Source organism: Stylophora pistillata, chromosome 1, assembly GCF_964205215.1.
Source record: "Stylophora pistillata chromosome 1, jaStyPist1.2, whole genome shotgun sequence".
NCBI lineage: Eukaryota > Metazoa > Cnidaria > Anthozoa > Scleractinia > Pocilloporidae > Stylophora > Stylophora pistillata.
Genome location: NC_142519.1, coordinates 3,341,449 through 3,366,072, shown reverse-complemented (window position 1 = coordinate 3,366,072; position 24,624 = coordinate 3,341,449). Strand labels below are relative to the sequence as shown.

The following is a 24,624-nucleotide window of genomic DNA, read 5'->3' as shown; positions in this document are numbered from 1 at the left end:
CTAAATGAATATCAAGAGCTTGCTCACTGAGAGGTAGATATTGCAACTTGTGGATTGATTTCCCGGAAGAGTGTTGCACAAGCTTAGCCTGGAACCGGCGTACAAGCTCGATGTCAAGATATTACCCTAAATTATCAGTGAAACCTGGCAACAGAGCAATGGAAAAATTAACTGAGAACGTCAAAAGAATTTGCCTTCAAATACCCATTTGGAAGGTAAGCTGTCATCGAAGTATTATCTCAGGTTTACTGGGCAGTTTTAATGGGAAATGGTAGGGTTTTTCAATGGTTTGCTCAGAAAGTAAGCTAAGGCTCGTTGAATTGTTTAAATTTCCTGGTGAAACAAAATCTCTTCGAAAGGTCAAAGTGGGTCAACTTGGATGGGGCCGCTCGCCTCAGAAATAACTTTTTCCAAGAAAAAAATTATATCACGTTCAAAAACAGCTCTTGTACTTTCTAGAATTTAATTTTGAAAGAATCCTACATAATACCGAGTATGTTTTGAGGTCTTTGAAAACGGTATGGAATTTTTTATTTCAGAGTAATGCAATAGTAATTCCTCTCCAGGAATTCGGAATTACTATTGCAAGTCTAAAATATCATCAAGGCAGCTTAGCAATACCTCCTAAATAAAATTATAAACTAAGGAAAACCATAATTCGTTATGCGCCTTCACGCGAGTTCGATTATCTGATCATGAAATTTGACCTCATTTCTGTGATTTTTCGGTTTCATGGGTGGTCGATGGTTTTTCTCAAAAATGTAAAAACTCTAGAACCTAAGACTTAGATCACGATTCTTAGCATAACATAGTTTATCTCTGGACAGAATATCGAGGTGTCCATTTTTTCGACCTTGTGCCACATTTTTTCAATTTTACTCGATCCTTACCGCCATGAGAGTCGCTCTTGAAATGTCCCAAGAAATTGAAGCGTGAATTCACCAAGCTACAATTAGGTTTTAATTTGAATATATCAACAAAGTTTAAATGGTAAATTGGCCACCGTTACGATTATAAAAGCTGACGTTTGGAGCGTTAGACCTTCGTCTTTCGCTCCGACGAAGGGCTAACGCTCAAAACGTCAGCTTTTATAATCGTAACGGTGGCCAATTTACCATTTGAACTTTGTTGATATATTCAAATTATTTCTTTACCCCCACCGACGCAGCCCCAAACAGTTTCTTTAGAAACTATCAGCCTTTATACTATTAGATTAACTTCATTATTCAAAATTTTTATTTTTCTGATATATATATCTATATATATATAGATATATATATATATATTTATATATATATATATATATATATATATATATATATATATATATATATATATATATTTCGCTGTAACTATAGTTTTATATCCTGGACAGAAGACATGTTATTTGGCAAGTTTATCGATTATCCTATGGTTTCCAGAACATTCTTGATTAGTCCTTTAGGAAAGTTGTAGTGGTTTCGACATGAGTACGTGACGTCTATTTATAGAAACTCGAGTTGTTTACCGTAAATTCTGGAAAATTCTATGATGTAATGTTACTAAACATAGTCGTGTTGTAAATCTGTAGAATCTTCTAGAAAGATTGTAAGGAACTATATAAGAAGGTGCAGTAGGTTGTTGCGTTTAGACGAAAAAGAGGAAAAAGAAGAAAAAGAAGAAAAAGAAGAAAAAGAAGAAAAAGAACAGAAAAGGATAAAGGAAATAAAGGAGTTAGTGGAAACAATTCATTTTAAGGTTTATCACGAAACCAGATTGGTAGCAGAGCGAGGTTCCAAGAAGAAGACGAGCAAAAACTTAAGTCGCATCGATGGGTAAAAAAAGGAGCAAGAGAAAGGGAGCATTCTACAGTGAGGACGAAGATGGAAACGAGAGCCCTCAAGTCGGAGGAAGGTCTAACGAAGAAAATAACGCTGTAGAGAAGCAAAAGCAATCGAAGTCAAGCAGCAAAGCGGCTTTCGCGAGAGCAAGACATGGACTTCTACAGTTACTGGGAAAAGACTTACCCAGTCGCACTCAAATAAGGGAGGCACGAGAAAAGCTGGACAAGCAGCTAGACAAAGTAATGGGGGATTTAGAGGCCTTATCCACAGCGTACGAGAAAAGACAAGATACCGCAAATGTAAGAAAGTTAAGTCAAGAAATAGAGAGAATCGCAGAAGAGTTCACGTACGCTCAGAATAGGACACAAGAGTACCTGGACTCCAGAAAAGACGAATTATCAAGTATCGCGTCGGATACTTCACAAAAGGTTAGACAAGCTCAAGAGGAAATGGTCAAAGTAAAGAAGAAAGCGGAGCAAACGGAAGCAAGCATAATGAAAGAAGAAGAAGCTATACAGTCAGAAAAGAGAAAAGTAGAAGAAGAATACGCTAAGAAATTGAGAGAACTTGAAGCTCGATCACTGCAAAAAAGGGACCAACTCGTCAACGTTAAAGAAGAAGTTAAAAGAATACAAGTCAAGATGGAAAAAGAGATCGACAAGGAGCTTGGGGTAGAAGAGGACTATGTCGGCGGGGTGGAATACAGTGATTTTGAGGAAGGCAAACGAAAGCCAAGGATGAAGATAGAGAACCAAGGCGGGTTAAAGATCAAAGGTCAAGAAAAGGCGGAGACTGCGAAGGGAAGAGTGTCGCCAGCGATGGAAATTGGTCAAGAGCTTTGGAAACAGCTAAAAAGAGTATCCATCCCTGTGTTTAACGGAGACAAAACTAACTACGAGAAGTGGAAAGCAGTCTTCGAGGCATGCATTGACAAGGCACCATCTACTCCAGAATATAAGCTTCTCCAGCTTAGACAATATTTGTCAGGAGAAGCGCTCAAGGCAATAGAAAACCTGGGTCATTCAGCGTCCGCTTACGAAGCAGCAAAGAGCAGGCTGGAGAGGAAATACTGCGGGAGAAGAAGGCAGATTGCGCTGCATCTTGAAGAACTTGATAACTTTAAACCAGTAAGGCCGGGACACCCAAAAGATATCGAGAGATTTGCAGACATTCTGGATGTCGCAGTCGTCAACCTGAAGGAAGCAAGGCGATACGAGGAATTGGGTAACGGGTCACTATACGCTAAGCTGCAGAAGAAAATGACGGAGCAGATGTTGGCACAATACCATAGATGGGTGTATTAAAGAAACAAAACAGAATGCGTAGAAACTTTACGAGAGTGGGTGATACAAGAGGCGGAGTTCCAGACCATAGTGGCCAAAACGCTACGTGGAATATCAAGAAGCTCATCTGGTACGCAGCAGAAAGATCAGACATACTTTGGCCAGCCAAGATTCCAAAGCGGCCCTAAGGGTCAACAAAGAGACAGAAATCGAGCATGCAAAATCTGCGGAGAAGGGCATCCAGTTTGGCTATGTAATAAATTTAAGGAGATGGCCGTACCTGAAAGATGGGAAACGGCGAAGCAACACAGTTTATGTTACAGATGTTTAGGAGCGAACCATGTCGGTGAGTCATGTACAAGGTCAAGAGTCTGTGGCCTGAATGGATGTGTAGATACACATAACAGATTGTTGCATGAGGCTAAAAGGAGAGAGTCGAATAAGGAGGACAGTACCAGTGGTCAAAAGGCCAATGACAGCCAAAAAGCAAAGCAAGGTGCACAAGGACCAACCACAGAGGGGAGGCAGCAGAGATCCGAGAGATCACACATGACCACGGTACATGCGAAAGAAAACGTCGAGGAGGAATACATTGCGTTGAGAACAGTACCCGTGATACTAAAGAATGGAGGGCGGAAGCTAGTCGTAAATGCACTGCTGGACGACGCCAGTACCAAGACGTACGTAAATAGCGATGTCGCTGCTGAGTTGGGACTACAGGGCGAGAGTCGTAAAGTAACGGTCAACGTTCTTAATGGCCAGGAAGATACGTTCGAGACGGTGCCAGTCGAGTGTGGGATAGAGAGCTTAGATGGTAGAATAAGCATTAGGATTACTGCGTTTACAGCAAACTGAGTCACAGGCAACATGAAAGGGGTTAATTGGGCCAGGTACGCCAAGAACTGGAACCACCTTAAGGATATAGACTTCCCTTATCTGGGGCCACGTCCGATTGTTGATATCCTGATCGGTATCGATAATGCAGACCTACATTATTCCATCAAAGATGTAAGAGGTACACCAGGCGAGCCAGTGGCAAGACTGACACCTTTAGGGTGGACATGCATCGGGCACCCCAGTCTGTGTCTCGAACAGAATTACCGGACAAACTTCATACGTACTTACTCCGTGTACGAGGACTCAAGTGTTGAGTTGGGCAACGCTATTCGAAAGTTCTGGGAGATAGAAGACGACGGATTACAGGCGAAGACCAAGACACTAAAGCCAGAAGACAAAGTCGCACTTGGAGCACTTAAGAAGTCAATAAAGTTTGAGGATGGACGATACGAGGTTGGAGTACCCTAGAAGGAAGAAAAGCCGTTCATGCCAGACAACTACGAAACAGCGCTAAGGCGGTTGCAGAACACAGAGAAACGTTTATGCATATATCCAGAAATCGGAAAGTGCTATTCAGACGTAATTAATCAGTAAGAAGCCAAGGGGTATAGAAGAAAGGTTCCAGAGACGGAGAAAAAACCCAGCGAATAATGGTATTTGCCCCACTTCGCTGTCATAAGGCCAGATAAAGAAACAACAAAGACGAGAATCGTGTTTGATGCGTCCGCTAAGAGCGACGGGATTTCTCTAAACGACGTCATACACCAAGGACCCGAGTTGCAACGTGAACTTTCAGTGTTTCACTATGATTTCGCAAGAACCCCGTAGCATTGGTGTGTGACATCGCTCAAATGTACCTACGAATAAGCCTAGCACCAGGAGACAGACCCTTTCAAAGATTCTTGTGGAGATCGTTGGATCAGACCAGGACGCCGGACGTGTATGAGTTTAATAGAGTAGTTTTTGGAGTGAATTCGTCACCATTCCAAGCTCAGTTTGTCACTCAAGAGCATGCGCTGAAGCATAAAGAAGAATTTCCAATGGCAGCAGAAACGATTTTGAAGTCAACAAACATGGACGATAGCATGGAACCTACTTCAGAGGATCGAAAAGGAATAGAGCTATACAAGCAGTTATCGGAGCTGTGGGGAAGAGCCGGAATGCACGCGAGAAAATGGCTATCGAATTCACCGAAGGTGCTGCAGGAAATACCAGTCGACGACAGGGCCTCTGAGGTAGACTTAGACCAGGGCCATATACCATCGGTAAAGACGCTTGGGATACTTTGGGTTGCTGAGGAAGACATGTTTACCTACAAGGCACACCCACCGGGGAAGGAATTCCAACTTACAAAGCGTAGTTTTCTCAAGAGTATCGCAACACTCTTTGATCCTTTAGGTTTTCTGGCACCATACATTGTTCGCGCCAAAATCATTCTCCAACTTGATTGTGGACCACTGGGATAGACTGGGATGAACCAATGAAAGAGGAACAAGCAAAGAAGGGAAGGCAATGGTTCGAAGAGCTCAATTCTCTACAGTGCGTACAAGTTCCCCGATGTCTACAACCTAACTTTGGTGAACTGATTTCAACAAGTTTACATTCATTTGCTGATGCTTCAACGGCGGCGTATGGAGCAGTGGTGAACGTAAGAAGCGAGTACAAAAGCGGGATAGTTGCTGTGCGAATGGTCGCTTCTAAATCAAAGGTCGCACCTCTGACAGCCATGAGTATAGGACGTCTGGAGTTGATGGGCGCGGTGTTGGGTTTGAGATTGAGTGTGTCGATAGCAAGGGCACTAAACATTGATCCAAGCATAACCACGTATTGGTCAGACAGTATGAACGTGCTGTGGTGGATACACCGACCAAGTAGAGTTTTCAAGACATTTGTAGCAAACCGAATCGGAGAGATCCAATCATCAAGTAATCCTAACCTATGGAGATACGTACCAACCAAAGAGAATCCAGCAGATTTTGTCACGAGAGGGCTGACAGTCCCAGAACTTGCTGAGAAGAATTCATAGTGGAAAGGACCAAGTTACCTGAAGGAGAAACCATCAGAATGGCCGATAAACAAGGTCAAAACTGTCAGGGCATCTGATACAGAAGTCAGGAAGAGCAACAAGTGCCAGCTAGACCCCAGCGATAGAAGAGACAGAACGATGGTAACAATCAAAGGAGACGGAGAATCGCGCTTAGAGCCAAAACGTTTTTCGAGTTGGTTGCGACTAACCAGAATCCAAGCGTGGATTTACCGCTTCTTGAACAACTGCTTACTTCCAAACAGTAGACGAACAAGGGGTGAGCTGACTGTCGAGGAAATCCAAGATGCTGAGATCAGGATCATAAAAGCCGCACAGAGTAGGTCGTTTAAAGCAGAGTATTCAGCACTATCCTCTGGAAAACCACTTCCCATGAGCAGTAATTGCTTACGTTAAAGCGAAGACAGGACGAAGACGGCGTAACGAGATCCGACGGTCGATTAGAGAATGCCGAATACTTACCATACGACGTCAAGTATCCCATAATATTGCCAAGAAAAGAGTGGGTAACAAAACTGATAGTAAGGTGGTATCATCAACAAGGAAATCACACAGCAGGGACAAACCAAACGTTGGCAATGCTTTCGTCGCGTTTCTGGCTAATGCAAGGTTGAGAAGAAATTAGAGAATGCGAAGGAGAATGTTATGAGTGTCGAAGAAGAAAGGCAAAGGCAGCTCAGCAGGTTATGGCACCTCTGCCAAAGATCAGGTTGAAGATGCCGCTTCGTGCTTTCTCTTGCACAGCAGTGGATTTTGGAGGCCCATTTAAACAATCCAAGGAAGAGGAAAGCGTAGGGCCAAACGATACCTTTGCCTGTTCACGTGTTTAACTTCGAGAGCTGTACATCTGGAGATTGCATATGGTCTCGACACTGATTCGTTTTTGAATGCGTTTTGTCGAATGGCAAGTCGGCGAGGACTGCCAGAAGAAATGATCTCGGATAATGGAACCAATTTCTCGAGAACTGCGAGAGCTAATGGAGAAACAAGACAAGGACAAGATTGCAAGTTCAACTGCTAATAGAGGAGTAAAATGGCATTTTAACCCTCCTCTGGCTCTTCACTTTGGGGGCGCACATGAGACGATGATCAAAGCAGCTAAGAAAGCAATATATGGTATATTAGGAAACGCTGATGTAACAGACGAGGAACTGATGAAAGCCTTTACAGGTGCTGAAGGACTTATAAATTCCCGTCCGTTAACCTATCAGTCAGTCAATCCAGCAGATAACGTCTCATTAACACCAAACCATTTTCTTCATGGTCAGATCGGTGGAAAGTTCGCTCCAGAATCCGTGGACCAGACAGATTTCAATCTTCGTAAAAGATGGAGACGCGTTCAAGAACTAATTCGCCACTTTTGGAATCGATGGATGCGAGAATGGTTGCCGAAGTTGAATGCCAGGAAAAAGTGGTTCAAACACGGCAAAGACTTAAAAGTTGGTGATATAGTACTGGTAATATCTCCGGATACGCCACGAGGACAATGGCCTCTGGGCAGAATAGCTGAGACGATTCCCGGAAAAGATGGACATGCGAGAGTTGCCAAAGTCAGAATTGGTCAGAAGATCTTTGAAAGGCCCATATCAAAGTTATGTCCTCTGGAGTGCGAAACAGATGACTGACAGGTGATGGATAAGGATGCAGAGTTCTACAGTCGATGAGTCTACGGCCCATTGAGGAGGGGAAGGATGGACAGAAGACATGTTATTTGGCACGTTTATCGATTATCCTATGATTTCCAGAACGTTCTTGATTAGTCCTTTAGGAAAGTTCTAGTGGTTTTGACATGAGTACGTGACGTCTATTCATAGAAACTCGAGTTGTTTACCGTAAATTCTGGAAAATTCTATGATGTAATGTTACTAAAAATACTCGTGTTGTAAATCTGTAGAATCTTCTAGAAAGATTGTAAGGAACTATATAAGAAGGTGCAGTAGGTTGTTGCATTTAGACGAAAAAGACGAAAAAGAGGAAAAAGAAGAAAAAGAAGAGAAAAGGATAAAGGAACTAAAGGAGTTAGTGGAAACAATTCATTTTAAGGTTTATCACGAAACCATATCCTTTAACTTTTGTCCATTTTCTTTTGAGTATTTGTATCGATGCTGAAAAACCCATCTAGGACGCTTCAATAAAGATCTGTATTTGTATCTGCACCGCGTACATTGCACGATTAAGGCAACAGGTCTGTTCTAAACGAGTTTACCATTCCGTAAGACAATTAAAGCTATCAGATCCATCTAATTTTTTTTTATCTTTTTATTCAGTTTAACTTAAGCAGTGTTATACAACTTTGATCACCTTTTAAAAGCATTTTCCTGATACTTGACCCCCCATTTCTAAAGTTTGAACAAAGTTTTCAGACTCTCATTACAGTTAATTAAATGCAATTTTTGGCAGTGTCAAAATGTAATCTCCTTGCCTGTTCACTTCTTTTTCCCCGTCAAGCCTGCAATGATTTGAAAAGGAAAAAAGAGTTGAGGAAATTTATTTTTGCATAAACCTGGGAATTCCAGCAGACTCTTTTTCCGAAACATAAGCTCTGTACTTACTAGACGAAAGCAAAGTTCGAAAGTCTTGCGACAGTCTACTCCTGCATGATCGGTGTTGCAGTATGTTGGAGATTTATTTTTATGGGCTGCACAACCTTTTGCATTGTCCTCGCAAACTTTTGAAGACGAAGAGGAAAAAATGAATTCAGATGATTTGAAATAAAATGTCAATGACTTCTTTTCTAGTTTCAAAGGGAGAAAAATTATTCAGCACCCAGTGACATAAGTTACTATTTCCCTCAGAAAATAGCATTTAAAGACACTACACGTTACCTGGGGCCGGAGCCTTGGGTGTTGGAGGAACTGTGTAATCATGAGAGAAAAAGCAAAACATCAGCTTTCATGAAAAAAGATGCTTGTTAATGTATTAGCAACATTTTAAACGTAGTCTCTGACTCTCTACCATTTCATTTCTGACGCGCTTTTCAGGAATAATTGTGTCATAGTGTAAGAGCATCCGAAAACTTTGAGGTCTTTCAGCTAATACAAATACATGTCATTCATTTTGTCACACAGAAAAGATCTGCGTCCCCAGGGCAGTAGGATCCTATAATTTAAGACTGGACATTCTGAATCTCTACCACTGAACTACAGAGATCAAATATAAATAAATAAATATATAAAATAAATAAATGATTTAGCAATGAACATCCACTGGGTGGCTATTCTTGTCCACTGTTCCAGATCGAATTGGAGTTTGGAACGTTGGTTTTTGCGGAGGGAGGAAAACCGGAGGACCCGGAGAAAAACCCTCGGAGCAAGGACGAGAACCAACAACAAACTCAACCCACATGAGACGCCAGGTCCGGGAATCGAACCCGGGCCACAGTGGTGGGAGGCGAGTGCTCTCACCACTGCGCCATCCCTGCTCCCCAAGAGATCTCCCAGAGATCGGATACTTGTGCGTTGCTGATGAAGCACGAGGTCAAGATTGCTGGATATTGGCCGATTATTTTATTATTTAATTTCATTTTTTTTTTTTTTTGCATATTATTGACTGAGACGAAGTCGAGGTCCATAAAAATGCATAAAAAGAACGAAGCTAATATCCAGCCATTCTTGCCCAACAAGCTTGGTCAATAACGGATCTATTATATGTCGAGAAGATTTCGCTTTATTAGGAATTAAGAATGACTTGTTTATTTCGAGAGCCATGTAAGAAAGCTGACTGTGTTTGTAGCTCAATAAACTCACGAGAGTCGTTTCTATTTTCTTTGTGCAGCAAATGGTTTGAACCCGGGGGTAACATGTGAAGGTGTAGTCTGATCGTCCGGGTGAGTGTAGTCCTGAGAAGGACTGTTGTCGGTGGCAGTGACTGACGTTTCGACAACCTGTGCGGAAGTCATCATCAGAGTCAAGTGAGTGATTGTTGTCAGTAGAATGTTCTTATTCCAGTTCGTGTGAAATGATCGGTTGGTTTTGCCGTGATGTTATTGGCTGTAAGACTCAAGTCTTGAGTCTTACAGCCAATAACATCACGGCAAAACCAACCGATCATTTCACACGAACTGGAATAAGAACATTCTACTGACAACAATCACTCACTTGACTCTGATGATGACTTCCGCACAGGTTGTCGAAACGTCAGTCACTGCCACCGACAACAGTCCTTCTCAGGACTACACTCACCCGGACGATCAGACTACACCTTCATATTTTCTTTGTATTGACTAAGTTTTGTCGCTTTTTTATGTTTCCACCGTCGGCATTGTTACGAACTTAGTAATAATTATAATAATAATCTAATATTTATATTGCGCAAATTAACATGTGGATATGATCAAATGCGCATCACAACACTTTTCGAGGGACTTTGGCCGGACTGTAACAGCAGTTTACAAACAATCGAAGGAAACTTATTTGGAGATGCCCCCCTTCCCCCAACTCCCAGTAAACAGGCCAGACCACATCACAGTAATCTCGTGAGTGGGATCTTTAACGTCCCCTGCCTAACCAAATTAACTAATTAATAGATGCAGGAGACGGGACCTACGGTTTATTGGTCCTTATCCGAGGAGACATGAATGTCTATCCATGTCTTGAAAGGTAGCGCATTCTCCTCAGTTATTTTAAGACCTTGAGTGTTGGTCCGGCCGGGGCTCGAACCATCAACCTCGACCTCCCGCACAACAATCCAGCGCTCTAATTAATTGAGCTAACCGGGAGGTTAGAACTTAGTACTAATTCAATTTTTTTTCATGCGCGGGATCAATGCGGGTAATCGCGCTCGGGCAAGATGGGCTCACCTTCCCCGCTCGGGTGGCCTACCAGAACGGTAGGTACCTGGTGAAATCCTTCATACATGCATCAATACAGAAGAACATATGGGAATACATGGTCATTTGCATTCATTAACATACATTAAGGATTACACCAAGTACTTACCACCAGAACACAGCGTTCGCTCATAGGCGCCGCCAGCGAATAATATAACATATCGCGGGCTCAAGTCCTACATATTTCCCATTGAGCTACCATGGTAAAAATATTTATGTACGCACGGCCGTGCATTTTTTAACTGTTCTTTGATCGAAGTAAACACAATAAACCCACGAAAGTCATTTATATGTTATTTGATTTGACTGCCTTTTGCTGCTTTTTACGACGCTACCTGATGACTATCTTTCGCTGCTTTTTGCGACTCCATCGTCGACATTGTCCAAAACTTACGAACTTTGTAAGTCCGCTTCGCGAATTTTTTATTGCGCAAGATCGATATGATTTGTCATATTCTCCAACGAGGTCCTTAAAATTTAAAAACGAGTTAAGTACAAGTCTCCAAATTTGTTTTTAATTTTTATGGTGGTTTAAGGCCTTACTTAAAGCTTTTACATCCTTTTGAGGGACAGTATGAAAATGTTATTTTCTCCTCTACGATGAACTATCACGATGGGAACAAGATAAATCTGGGATTGATTTGAAGCACGTATGGACATCAGCACCAGCCCCTCGCCATGTCTCAAGAGATACACAAGATCAAAAGCCTTACTTTTTAGATTTAAAATTGGCTGTTAGAACACAGAAGAACAAAATATTTTGTTATTGAACAAAGCTTTGACTTACGAGGGCACTCTTCTTCGTTGCACGCAATAGTCTGCACAGCAGGCCCAATGCAAGCCTTTCCACAGTTGGAAGGTGGAGGATTGGTGCAGGTTCTCGTCCGAGTCAAGGTTCCTCCCCCACATGTTTCACTGCACTCAGACTCCGACCAGTCTGTGTAACGACCGTCCACAACTGCAAATTGACCATGGTAAGGTACTAAGTATCATCCGATTATTGACCTCGTGGAAACTTACCAGAAAAGCATAACTGCTTTTTTCAATGATATAGAAATGGTTATGAAAAGACCTTTAAAAATTCAGCTTAAAGCGTCATCATGTTGCGCATTTCTTAGAAAAAGCGTGCGATCTTTGTAGAGGGTTCAAGCAGTCATAACACAGCTTTATAATCGGAAAATATGGAAGGACACATAATCGAGTCTGCGCTTCCCAGGCACTAGCTGGTTGATGCTACTTGCCAAGCTATGAAGACACACGCGGGGGCATTGCGAGCGACACAAATTCTAGTGGGTTCTTTGACCTGCAAATGAATTTTAAGAGGAAATGCGGCCAATTAAAAATCGAACGTTTTCAAAATATGGTGGCAATAGCCGAAAAATCGATTCGACTCATATTCTCAAGTTAGGTAGGCCTTATGGTGAAACAAAGCACTGCATTCTTTGTTTGGCTGAATATCGATTTATTTTCGAGAAAATCGATAATAACTGAATTTCGCCCAAATGCCGCTTTTGAAGCTCAAAATTTCAGACGAACCTCGGAGCGTCGCGCCACGAATTGAAAACACTTGGACCGAAAAAAACTACCAAATCTTGAAAAACAACATCAATACATAATTTGACAGCATTTTGAGCAATTGTTGATCACTTATTTACACAACGTAATTGAATTTATCCGACCTTCTTCTAACAAGATTAAAAATAGGTCAAAAGTAACCCGTTATTTAACTATGTGCTATACAAAATAATCGACTGAAAATCTGGCTTTTGGAAGGCAAAGTGTGGTTCTTTTCGATCTCCAAAGGATTTTTTGTGGAAATGATTCAGTGCGATTTAATCAAATCTTAAAGTTGGCTAAAATGAGCTGATTTGGCGATGCCTTCAGTTATTCGAAAATGTACACATTATACATACATACATTCATACATACATACATACATACATACATACATACATACATACATACATACAGACGTTAGTTGACCACTCCCCATTCACACGCAAACTCGATTTTTTCGCATTTTACATCCAATCTACAGCGTAATTAATATAATATCATCTTACCGTCCATATTGCTGTACCACAAAAGGGGATTGCAGTCCTGAAATTGTTGCATCGCTCCCATAATAGCGATATAACTTGGCAGGATAGTCAACACATCCTAATAATGATTTTTTACAAAGCGTATTTCAGGGTTTCTCTCTTTCCATTTCGTTGAAAAGGAGGCTGCAATTACTTCACGTAAGAGATCTTTGTTTAAATATAAGTATTTAACTAAACCGCGAACCAAATGTTGGCGAAATGTTGTCAGTTCAGAAACATGTTTCTCGTGTGCGGAATAACGCTAATTATTTCAAACTTGGGTGCTTACTTTGTGTAAGGAAGCGGTCGAGATGACAATTGCCTCGAGTATACGTAAGGATTTTAAATAATTTATAAGTATTTTTTAAGACGCTGAAAAATTGAATTATTTGTTTCCTCTTCCTTACTATTTCAATCTCTATCGATTGTTTGATTAATTGCAGAAATTACCTTGAAACTAGCATTTTCGTTTACTAAGGAAACGAATTGCAGAGAAAAGATGTGAACTCTGCAACAGCATTGCGTGTCGTTCTCCTCATAAGGATATCTGCTGCTCGTTCAAATCTATAGTAAGAGTAAAGGCTGATCGTTTCGAAAGAAACTGTTTGGGGCTGCGTCGGTGGTAGTAACGAAATAATTTGGATATATCAACAAAGTTGAAAAGGTAAATTGGCCACCTTAACGATTACAAAAGCTGACGTTTCGAGCGTTAGCCCTTCGTCGGAGCGAATAGAGGAATTGTGGGTTGTGTGTGCTTTTAAAGGCAGAAAATGGAGCTACGTTATTGATGGGAACATGGCAACGAGAAAAACACGAATAAATTAGTGGAATGAAAAGCGTTCGTTGATCCATGTGGGATTTAGACTGCCGGTTTGAAAGATGAGCTTTTGTTCAAGAGTTTTACGGCTTTCCGTGCTACCTAAGTGTAAGGAAAGACCGCAGATTGCCATATGTTGCCTAGAATGATTAGGTGAATTAAAATGTCTAGCGACTGGTTTCGATGTGTCCTTGTTATTCTTTTCCACGTCTCGAAGGTGTTCTCGGAATCGGTCACCTAGTCTTCTGCCTGTCTCGGCGAGGTATATCTTTTTGCAATAAGTGCAAGTTATGCAATAGACTACATTGGCGGAGGTGCACATGAAGTGATCGGTGATCTTAATGGATCGTTTAGGTCCCGATATTTTATATAGTAAGAGTACACTGTGACTTTGACTGACAATCCAGAAAACGGGAAACAGTAATTAGACCTCTTCTTGCCTGTTCAAGGCGGATTGAGAGCATTTCCGCTAGTTTTTCCGGGCCAAAAGACGAAGTTGACCTAGTTCTTAGTCCGGCCATATTCTCTCCTCCTGCTGACATACATTGCATGACAATTTAACCCTCGTTTAGCTAGTGCAAAACTTGGCGAACGAGAGGCTCTACTTCGAGGGGCAGAGTTCCTTCTGATATATCAAACCATGCTCAATAATATCGCCATATGATGCATTGATTGGCTTTGGACTTCTATAAGAAGTAGTCATTCACTTCTTAAGTTTATTATCTTGGAAGGAAAGATTTAGGAGATAGGCACAACATGGGTTTCTTTACTTTTTTTTTCTGGTTAAATCTAGATGTCAATCTTTTCCCGATGGGCGTGTACATTCTGGTCTGACCAGACAACAGGCTTCTGTTAAATTTTTCATTACGCATCAGCCACGCTCTACAATATTTCGCCATATAATGCATTGATGGCTTTGGACCCGACCATATTTGAGGGGGATAGATCACTACTTGGCTACCATCTTGGGAAAGAATACTAAATAACTAACTGGTTGAGTTAATTTTTCAAATAAAAGCCACTGTTTCCAAAATGCAAGTATTTGATGTAAGTATACCGACTCGCACTCGAGTCTGCTGTGTCAGCTGGTGCAATGATAACTCGAAGCGTTTCTTGAGTCCCGAGATACGCAGAAATGGTTTTATTTCCAGATGTGAGCTTTTTTTGGACCACTGCCGGGAAAAGGTGGGTGTGAATAATGTGAACGTGCTACCTGGGTCGTAGTCTTACTACCGGCACGAGTAACTTAACAATGCACAGTAGCCTCTGGAGAAGAAGTAGTATAAATATAAAGCTGTTGAACGTTGGCTTTTACAAACATTTCAACGAAAGTTGTGGTTTTCCAGGTTTGACCCTTATAAAACTTCCTTTAAATAAACACTATTCAAACACTACACTTTTCTTTGTCGCACATCTACAATGATGTATGGTGGGCTATGCCCTTGGAAGATCTTTCGCTCTTTTTTTGTCCTAAAATGAGCTTTATCCCCCGAAGTACTATGAAACAATGATTCAATTATGATACATGAAATTATGATTCGGAGTTAGATAATTGTTTGCTCCTGTTTCGTATATGGAACACACTACCTTAGTTCCTGTAGCCACGTGCTTCATAGTCTAATGTTTTATTTTTGCGTTTTATTTCAGTAGACCTTACTTTGAATTCATTAACGTTATTCTGCACGCGAGAAACATGTTTCTGAACTAGCAGCAGTCCGCTTACATTTGGTTCACGGTTCGGTTGTAGACTTATATTTAAACAAAGATCTCTTACGCGAAGTCTTTCAACGAAATGGGAATAGAGAAACCCCGAGATACGCTTTGTAAACAATCATTATCAGGATATATTGACTATCCTGCCAAGTTCTATTGCTATTGAGGGAGCAATGCAATAATTTTAGGACTGCAATCCCTTTTTTGATACAGCAATATGGACGGTAAGATGATATTATGTTAAATAAGCTGTAGATTGGATGTAAAATGCGAAACAATTGAGTTTGTGTGTGGATGTGAACATTTTTGAATAACTGACAGCACCGTCAAATCAGTTCATTTTATCCAACTTTAAAATTTGATTAAATAGCACTGAATCATTTCCCCAAAAAATCCTTTGGAGATCGAAAAGAACCACACTTTGCCTTCTAAAATCCAGATTTTCAGTCGATTATTTTGTATAGCACGTAGTGAAATAATGGATCACTTTTGACCTATTTTTAATCTTGTTAGAAGAAGGTCGGTTAAATCAAATTAGATTGTGTAAATAAACAATCAAGAATTGCTCAAATTGTTGTCAGCATATCTATTGATGTTGTTTTTCAAGACTTGGTAGTTTTTATCGGTCCAAGTGTTTTCAATTCGTGGCGTGACGCTCCTAGATTTGTCTGAAATTTTGAACTTCAAAAGCGGCATTTGGTGGAAATTCAGTTATTATCGATTTTCTCGAAAATAAATCGATATTCAGCCAAACGAAGTATGCAGTGCTTTGTTTCACCATAACGTCTACCTAACTTGAGCTTATTAGCCGAATCCATTTTTTGGTTGTTACGCAGCCACCAAATGTTTGACCATTGGTAACATTCGCTCTTAAGTGCGGAATAAACCTCGCTGATATAAATGAAATATTTGTCATCAAAATTGCGATTAAATTACTTTTGAAAAAGATGGATCCAATAAAGTTTGCTTCGATCCAAACTTATGGCTCCGTATCGCAGTTGGTAGAAGCCGCTGACTAGTATCTGGACTGGACGGTTTTGAATTCTGTCGAGGCTTGAATTTTTCTCAGGTTTCTTTTCTGCATTGCTTGACTGCATTTTTTTTTAGCTTGAATTTTATCCGCAATTTAAGTCACCATGAAATTTATTTAATTGAAATTGTGATTATTATACGAGTTTTGTCATCATTACCTTTATCCTCACCAGCTGAAATTTAAAAATTGTTTTTTGAATGACGAATTATTCCTCATTGAGTTACCATTTAAGAGAAAAAACAAAAGGAAAAGCAAAATCAGAAACAAAAAACACATCAACTTCAGAATTCCTCGCATATTATTCTGATTTTTCCTCTAAAAGCAGGCAACATAAGTCATAGGCAACATCAGGCAACATAAGTCATTGAGGGCGTGACTCAAGTATCACGAGCACTTTCACATATGTTAATTACGTAAGATGTAAAGGGCGGATAAAAAGTAGAATGACTAGTACCGTTTGAACGTCCACTTACCACAGACTTTCTTCTTTAAATCATTGAGTTTGCTGGAGAGCTCTCCGAAATCCGCATATTTGAGTATTTCTCCATCTTTTCCTGCCACCATTCTCAAGTTAGCATCAGTATCGCTGTCACTCTTTATTTCACTGCCAATACCAGCCACGATTACTTTTACCCCTTTTGTCTAGGAAAAGGAAAACTTATAATTATCGTCCCTCTGTTCTGAGGTCTTCCTGGTGCATAATGTTCATGACCTATCTTTCAATTTTTAGCGCCCGGGTTTCCTAGTGCATATACTTCACCGAAAGTTATTCAAAACACGTGCCTGTCTTAATATAGAGGGTATATCCATGTAAGTTACCTTCATCGGAATGACGAAGTTAGAAATGGAGGAAATATGAGGTAAGTTTTCTAAAATGTAAGGTTGCTCAAGAAGCTGATAGAGAATAAAGAAAGTGAACCTAGAAGAGTGTTTGAGTACTAGAGTAAGCCTACAGTTCATCTTAAAAAAAACATTGTCCATGCGACAAGTGAAGACAAAAAAGACACTGATATTTGCATATCTAACATTGGCTGAAAAATACCTTGTCAATAATAAATCGAATTTTTAATTATTTTTACCTCCAGTGTTTTCGTGGTGACATCGAAGTCGACTTCGGGTCTGATATCCCACCGGAGGTCAATCCAAAATTTTCCATCAGTGAAAATGATCATTACATTCCTGAATTTGTCTCTGTCCCCTCCCTTGGGAGTAAACACTTCTTTCACTGCCAGTTGTTCGGCAAGGTCTGTGCGGGTTCCCTCTTTAGCCGGTTTAAAAAATATTGCCTCCTTTGCCTTCTTTTTCAACGCGACAGCATTGTGATATTTGTTTTGTGAAAATGTGAATATGAGGTTGGCATCCGATCCAAAAGTAATTATGGCCATGTGACTGCCGTCTGGAGAAACTCGCAATTCTTCCACTATACTATTGAAGATGGTGTTTAGCTGTCCTCGTTCGTTTTCGTTCATGCTTAGTGACACATCTATCAGGACAGCAACATCCAGGAAGCAAGGCTCTGATATGTAAAACGATAAAACGTAGATTAGCCCTCAAAGGAAAGTTTCACAATCTTTTGACCAAGCGGGAAGTGGTTTTTTAGTTTCAATTGCAACTCATACAAAGCCCACCGCTCATGATACTTAGCAGTCTTCCAGGCATTGAGATGCAACCCTCTGGCTAAGCAGTGGCAGGGTTAAAGGCTGAATGCTGATCATGCAAAAACAGCTAGTAAATAAAGAAAAGCTACATTGACTTTGAAATAATCCCATGCAAACAGTTGTGTCTTACCGCGACAATCATCGTCGTTGTAGTTGCCCATTTCAGGAGTCACGAATCCAGGGTGATATTCTCCACCTTTGTATAAGTTTGTAAAGTTAGTATTGTTCGCTTACTTGTTCAAGTAAATGAGGATATTGTTTTCGGAATTAAAAATATGGAAAATATAAAAACAAACAGAAACCGTAGTTCTACCTTTAAACTGATGTTAGTTTAGCTTTTTGAAAATGGACTCACCTTTTCCTTTACTTCTATTTTCGTTTAACTTTATCAACAAGGACTAGTGTTTTCTCAATAAATTTAGTCTGCATGCTTTTTTTATGAAGGAAACCACGAAACTGGAAAAACGACCTAACTTAGCTACTGAATCGAAACTGGCCTAATCTAACAGGAAACCTTTAGTCGGGGATTACAGCCAAATATATTGACCAATCAGCTTAAACGAGCAAGACTTCTCCCGTTAGACTAAACACCGACTCCCCCTTTGACTCAGGATACTCAGCTCCTATCCTTTATGAAATCCCCTTTATTGGAGGTTCAAACTACATGATCAATAAGTCATCACCGACTCCCCCTTTGACTCAGGATACTCAGCTCCTATCCTTTATGAAATCCCCTTTATTGGAGGTTCAAACTACATGATCAATAAGTCATCACCGACTCCCCCTTTGACTCAGGATACTCAGCTCCTATCCTTTATGAAATCCCCTTTATTGGAGGTTCAAACTACATGATCAATAAGTCATCACTGACGACCTTCACAAAAAGTCGTGATTCCAAATTTAGAATGATCAAAGAGGAAAGGTGTAATAACGTTAAAACTCACGTGTAATTTGAAAAAAAACTCTGATCTGTTAAACTACATGTTTTCCACGACGTATTTTAAGTTAAAAACAATTAAGTAAGGGAAGTTTTTGTTTTCTAATCAAATCGCTAGAGTACCATAGGGGTAATAAGAAGTTCCTATTTCCCACTGCTACCGAAAAAAAGGAAAACTACGAAGCTTTGGGATTAAATTGCCCACAAACAGACATTAGTCCGCGTTTACCTTCCTCCTTGAAAGGAAAAGTCATGGCCTCCAGAAAAAAACAAGTGAACAGCAAACCAAAGAGAGCTTTGGCCATTGTACAGTGCGCGTAGTTTCCCAGATTCATGCGTTAGATGCGATGAAGGTCACTACTGTTCTCTCCTCGTAAATTTGCCCCCTTATTTGTACCCATCAATTCGTGAGGGCCGCCTGCCAATTTCTTATAATGCTTTCACTCTAATTTGTTTTAATAGTTGATAATAATCTGCTTATTACAGCTTTATCATGCATCTTCATTTGTTAACCAAAGAAGTCATTAGGATCTGGATAAACAAGAGATGTTATCAGAGGTATAATCTGATAGGAGATGAGCATATGGTTAAAAAAATGATTTTAAATAACATTAAGCGTGCCTGAGTGGCAAGAAAGCTTGTCCTTTTTTTCTTTTCCTTTAAAGTCGTCCTCTATTTGAAAGATCATTAGAATCTTTCACTAATTTCACAAGCATACCACTAATTCCTCATTCTTCTTTGTTTTTGTTTTAGTTTCTTTTTTTCATCATCGCTTCGTACATTTTCTGCATTTTAAGCAGTTCAGATATTGTATTATCTAATTTGAGTTTTTTTCTATGTTAAGCAACTATCAGTATCATAGCGGGTTGTTTCTGACCTCCTCATAAATATATTACCTTGTTATGCCCGGTTGCTAACCAGGAGATATATAATATTTTAGAACGTATTTCCCTCATTGTGATCTGATAAAATGATAACAGAAAGGTTTGGACATGAATTCAAATGGAAGCCAACATCCAAGTGCAACGCTTTCTTTTTAATTTTCCAAACAAATTTTATATCTCTGGAAAGTACTTTTCACAACCCAATTTTCCCTGCAAATCTGTGCGTTTTTTATTTTTTAACAGTTTTAGATATCGTATCAGGCAATTTCAGCAGTTTTCTCGATATGCAAACTATGTTTTCTATAACAGTTGTAAATATCACATTATGCATTTTCTGCTTTTTAAAGAGCTGATACTATTCTACTCATAAAAGTGTTGCCTTGATTCAATTGCTAACCGAACAAGTATGAGAGACTTTTCATTAATTCAGAGGACATTCTCTTAATTGTGATCTGTTAAGAGTTGAAAGATACACAAGTTAAAGAGCATGGTTTCGTTTAAGTTATTTTTATCCCTCATGCGACAATTTTTCTTTCAAGGTAGATAATGGTTTACTCATAATTATTTCTCGCGCTTCATCAGTTGTTAACTGAGCAAACAAAAGGAACCGCAATTGAGTAGGGTAGCTTTGTCGGAGATTTTCGATTCATAAAATGATTAAAGTGCATGGAAATACGCCCCCTCAAGAGCCGATACTGTTGGTAATTAATTTTCCCCTTCTTAGAAATCCTCCTTGTTTTTATATTTAACAATTATTCCACGAGCGCGCGTTGGATATGAGATGATAGATAGCCAACGAGGCGCGTAGCGCCGAGTTGGCTATAATCATCTCATATCCAACAAGCGCGAGTGGAATAATTGTTTTATTAAAAACGCCCTCAAGAAATTATTATTTTGTGAAAAGAAACCGGATTTTTTAGCTCACTTTTGATTTTAAACTGACGCGTACGCTTACCATATTTGTAGATTATGGTATATTGGCTCATATACCATAATGGCTAAGCCAATAAAAAGTCTTGAATGGCATTATCCAATGATCCAGTTTTTAATCATAAAAGATATCTGTCCTCGACACGAAGTTTCCTTTAGTTTCAGACCTTTCAGCAAACGAGAATCAGCCACTCGTCCAGCCAGCCAGCCTGTTGTTATCATGTTACCTCTTTAATTTCTTATAACAATTACCTACGTCCAGTATGTGAGCTTGGTAAATTGGCTTACTGATATCCTAGGTAAATCAAGGCATTGTTATACGGCTAATATTTTCCTTAAAATAATTGAAAACAAGCAAATGAACTATTCTCTCCCATCGCGACCTGTTCCGCCTTCCGTTGTTTTCTTTAATTAGGTAGCACCAAAATCCTTTCTGGTTGTGCCTAAAGATTTTGTCGAAAAAATCGTTAAAGAAGGGTCTGTTTTACAATTACTCTCCTAGGAAGTATTACCTCTCCGTGTGCTAAATCCATTTTTTTTTCTTGCATCCAAGCCCATCGAACTGTTTTTACTAGTTGTATGACATTTAGCAGCTCGCGTTCCGTTTATAGGTAAGTTTTGTTTGTTTTAAATCTAATGCAAAGGTAGTTGTGAGGTTTATACAAGACAAAAAAAATGAAACGGATTATGATTGACTTTTTTTATCTGCTTCCTCGTTTGTTTGCTTTGCTCTTTTCTCTCTAAATAAGTCTTTCTTCTTTTTAAGATCATCGTCCACTTTCCTTCTGTCCTTGGAGCATTCTTGGTCGGCTGTCAAAATGTTTTCATGTAATGATGGCTTTTAATCAAATACACTTTTTTTCTCATAAATATTTTATAGCGCCTTAGTTGCTATCAAAGTAAGAAGGATGGACATATTTCATTAAATCAACATTACGTGATGAGAGATTAGCAGTCAAATGTTTTTGCTATTTCCGCCTAGCCCGCAAGCGAGCGCACTCTTTCACTCAGACCAACTCGAAAGAAAAAGAAAAATGCTGGCACTTCTTAAGGCAAAGGTTACTTTTGAAAGGCCAACTTTTCACGAGAATAGCTTTTCTTCTTCAGGGCCAGTGCTGTTATTAAAATGCAATTAATCTCTATAAGAAATTTATTCGGTTTTGGTAAATAAGACATTCAGCCAGCGTCGATTTCGCGGATTATTCTTTTCAATTGTCAACCATTCAAGGAAGATAACTTAAATGGCTTCCAAGGAAACTTTGAAACAGTTTGTATAAGTATCTCTCACGATCTGACATCTTTTGATTGGAGAGCAAAAAAAAAAACAACAAAACAAAACAAAAATCGCATGCACGCTTTTTAGTGAACCATGGCATGGCAAACACACACTGACGAGTTAAATTAATCTTTGCTCAAAAAACATTCAGAGGATCTTACGGAAAGTATTGTTTATTTCCAACGACAATTAATCTTGGAAGATTTACCACTGAAAGTCAAATCGTAAGTCAAATCGTAATTGAATGCAAATGTGTGTTTTGGAGTTGTAAGTCTGTATGTTTGATTTCTGCAACGGCGTGCGTAAATCTGCTCTTTCTTCCACCGAAAACTGAAGTCAAATGAGATTCTTTTTCTAGCTAAACGTATGCAGATTTGATGCGACTTTCAGTCATCGAATTCTTGCGGTTTCTGTTGTGAAATGTCCAAATCGAAGAGAGTAACGTAATTGTTAACTGCAAATGCCTCTCGTTTTAAATTTCTGATTACTTTTTGAGCAGGATTATTAAGTTACAAATTGTCTTTTAGGCCGCGTTTTAATCGTTTAGGAAACAAATTCAGTACAACAAAAGTTACTTCAAAATCAATTTTTGCAGAAGAACCAAAGTGACCGAAGTCTTTTCTTAAAAGTGCTGCCCAGTCCGTAAAAGAAGTTATATTTATGAAAAATTACAACGAAGCTAAAGATGTTCTGCAAAGCGACTCAGCCGAAACGGAGACCGCCCACTCAGAGCCGGCCGGAGGGGAGAATACTACCCGCTCTTGGAACCAATCAGATCGCAGGATTTGTGGAAGACCACCCGCTCACTGAAAAAAAAAAATGTTTTACTTCACTGAACACTAACTCCCCTTATTAGAATGTGTAGAATCCAAAGCGAAGAGTTCACTTGTATTGTATATCAACTTGCATGTGTATCAGTAACTTTTAAGCTGAATTAGGATATCTGAAAAACATGGCGAACATGTTGAACATAGCACTTTACAATTGGTATTAATCTCAGGAGATTCAGTTAAAAATATACCCATAAATCGGTCTTGTGCCTTCTTGTTTTCTTCTTATTCTCTATGTTTCACTTTGATAACTGTATGGTAATGAGGTAAGAGTCAGCTGCACGTCTTTACGTGATCACTTATAGCTTGACCATGTCACGAGAAAACTTGCAGTTTTAACGCCCTTCGATTAACGCCTACCCTGGCGTCTGTCACGTGATGGTACGGCGCTATCAAGCTGCGTTATTCAATTAATAGAACAAACTGATCATATCGATAAGTTTTCGATGCATCATGTGATTCTTTTGATATTACCACGACTTCCTTTAAGTGCTCAAATTTTGCTATATGAGTCCCCATCACTATCTCGTCGCTTCGCTATGAAGTAGCCATGCAAAAAGCAGTTTCGTTGTTAGTTTTCGTGTTTCACGGTAGATGCGAGACTAGCAAATACTCCATCTAAGTGTTTAAATTTGTAACAAAGGAAAAAAAAGATTTTTTTGTCGTTTTTATCCACTATAGTTACTAATTTAGAGCTGTAACCTGACAATTATGACTTTTTTCAAAAATGCCTTAAATCAAGAGTCTTTGAGGAATAAGTATAAAGTGCTAGCGTACAAGAAAGAGCCGTATGTGCAGCGAAGTGTCTCTGGAAATCTCACAGTCTTTTAAAAAGAGTCAATGCCAAGCTGGAAAATATTTCCATCAGGACGCTAAAGATGGTTGGACGGAAAAGGTGAAGTTTAACACAATCTAGTCTTAGAGATTCGCTTTAATACTGACCTTGAAAAGTAAAGGAAAAAAATACTGAGCTAAAGCGTTAGAGAGGAATTTTTTTAATTTTTATAATTTCCTGATGATTTCTCTAGTTATAACATAAGTGAAAAGATCATCATCATTCAGTAACTTTCTTACTCATTGAATCATGAAATCAGAATGTTGCTAAGCTAACAAGTCGATAGATGTTTGAAACTCAGGTTTGTACAATGTGTTCGAAAATTTTCGAAAATGGTGCTTTGAGACAACATTGGAATAAATGTGACTGTGGCTATCTGTTTGGTCGCTTCAGAAAATGGATCAATCTTTAAAATTTGAGTAAGATTGAATGAATCGGGTTTCCGCGCGGACGATACTCCAAATGCAGAGTTAACTCTGCCAAAATTTTTCTTAAGATACAGCTAATGAATTGACTAAGGCGACCAGAAGGACTGAGGTTTCAGAAGGGGGACGTGATCGTATTCAAACAAAGAGCGTATCTCATCTCAAATTTCCTAAAATGTCCTTTGTTAAGTTCGGTAATAGATGCCAACCTATTAGTAATCTTAGCAGGGTCCAGGTGGGTAATCGATTTGTAAGTAACCAGTTCCACAGCACATGATTTCGCTGATATAACGACTTTGACTGGTAAATTTCTCGAGAGAATATATTTCGCCAGGCCAGTTTTGTAGGCTCCTCCTGCTAATTTTCGAGGGCTTCAGTCTCAGTATGTTC

At 39.6% G+C, this 24,624-nt stretch overlaps 3 protein-coding genes and 1 pseudogene across 3 annotated transcripts; 3 read left to right on the top strand and 1 right to left on the bottom strand.

Annotated features, from left to right (window-relative positions):
• The first annotated feature begins 3,376 nt into the window (after positions 1–3,376).
• Positions 3,377–3,961, top strand: LOC148740850 (uncharacterized). The gene has a single exon (XM_088758574.1). It carries the CDS (start codon positions 3,377–3,379, stop codon positions 3,959–3,961), a length of 585 nt encoding a protein of 194 aa, XP_088614700.1.
• Positions 3,962–3,973: 12 nt separating this feature from the next.
• Positions 3,974–5,969, top strand: LOC148740849 (uncharacterized; annotated as a pseudogene).
• A 962-nt stretch (positions 5,970–6,931) lies between these two features.
• LOC148740848 (uncharacterized) lies at positions 6,932–7,612 on the top strand. Its single transcript, XM_088758455.1, has one exon. It carries the CDS (start codon positions 6,932–6,934, stop codon positions 7,610–7,612), a length of 681 nt encoding a protein of 226 aa, XP_088614581.1.
• Positions 7,613–8,225: 613 nt separating this feature from the next.
• On the bottom strand, positions 8,226–19,444 carry LOC111319788 (matrilin-4-like). Its single transcript, XM_088731446.1, has 8 exons — positions 19,284–19,444; positions 18,248–18,313; positions 17,539–17,975; positions 16,933–17,101; positions 11,603–11,773; positions 8,813–8,842; positions 8,540–8,655; positions 8,226–8,436 (listed from the first exon to the last, which is right to left on the bottom strand). Exons 1-8 carry the CDS (start codon positions 19,387–19,389, stop codon positions 8,431–8,433), a joined length of 1,101 nt encoding a protein of 366 aa, XP_088587572.1. The 5' UTR covers positions 19,390–19,444; the 3' UTR covers positions 8,226–8,430.
• Between the last annotated feature and the right edge of the window lie 5,180 nt (positions 19,445–24,624).

What these genes read in the sequence shown, in the direction of transcription:
- LOC148740850 (XM_088758574.1), top strand. Translation starts at nt 3,377, where the DNA reads ATGGCCGTACCTGAAAGATGGGAAACGGCGAAGCAACACAGTTTATGT.
- LOC148740848 (XM_088758455.1), top strand. Translation starts at nt 6,932, where the DNA reads ATGGAACCAATTTCTCGAGAACTGCGAGAGCTAATGGAGAAACAAGAC.
- LOC111319788 (XM_088731446.1), bottom strand. Translation starts at nt 19,389, where the DNA reads ATGAATCTGGGAAACTACGCGCACTGTACAATGGCCAAAGCTCTCTTT. An exon ending in TTTTCCTTTCAAGGAGGAAG is followed by an intron (nt 18,314 to 19,283) that starts GTAAACGCGGAC and finishes ACTTATACAAAG; the next exon opens with GTGGAGAATATCACCCTGGA. An exon ending in CAACGACGATGATTGTCGCG is followed by an intron (nt 17,976 to 18,247) that starts GTAAGACACAAC and finishes TTTACATATCAG; the next exon opens with AGCCTTGCTTCCTGGATGTT.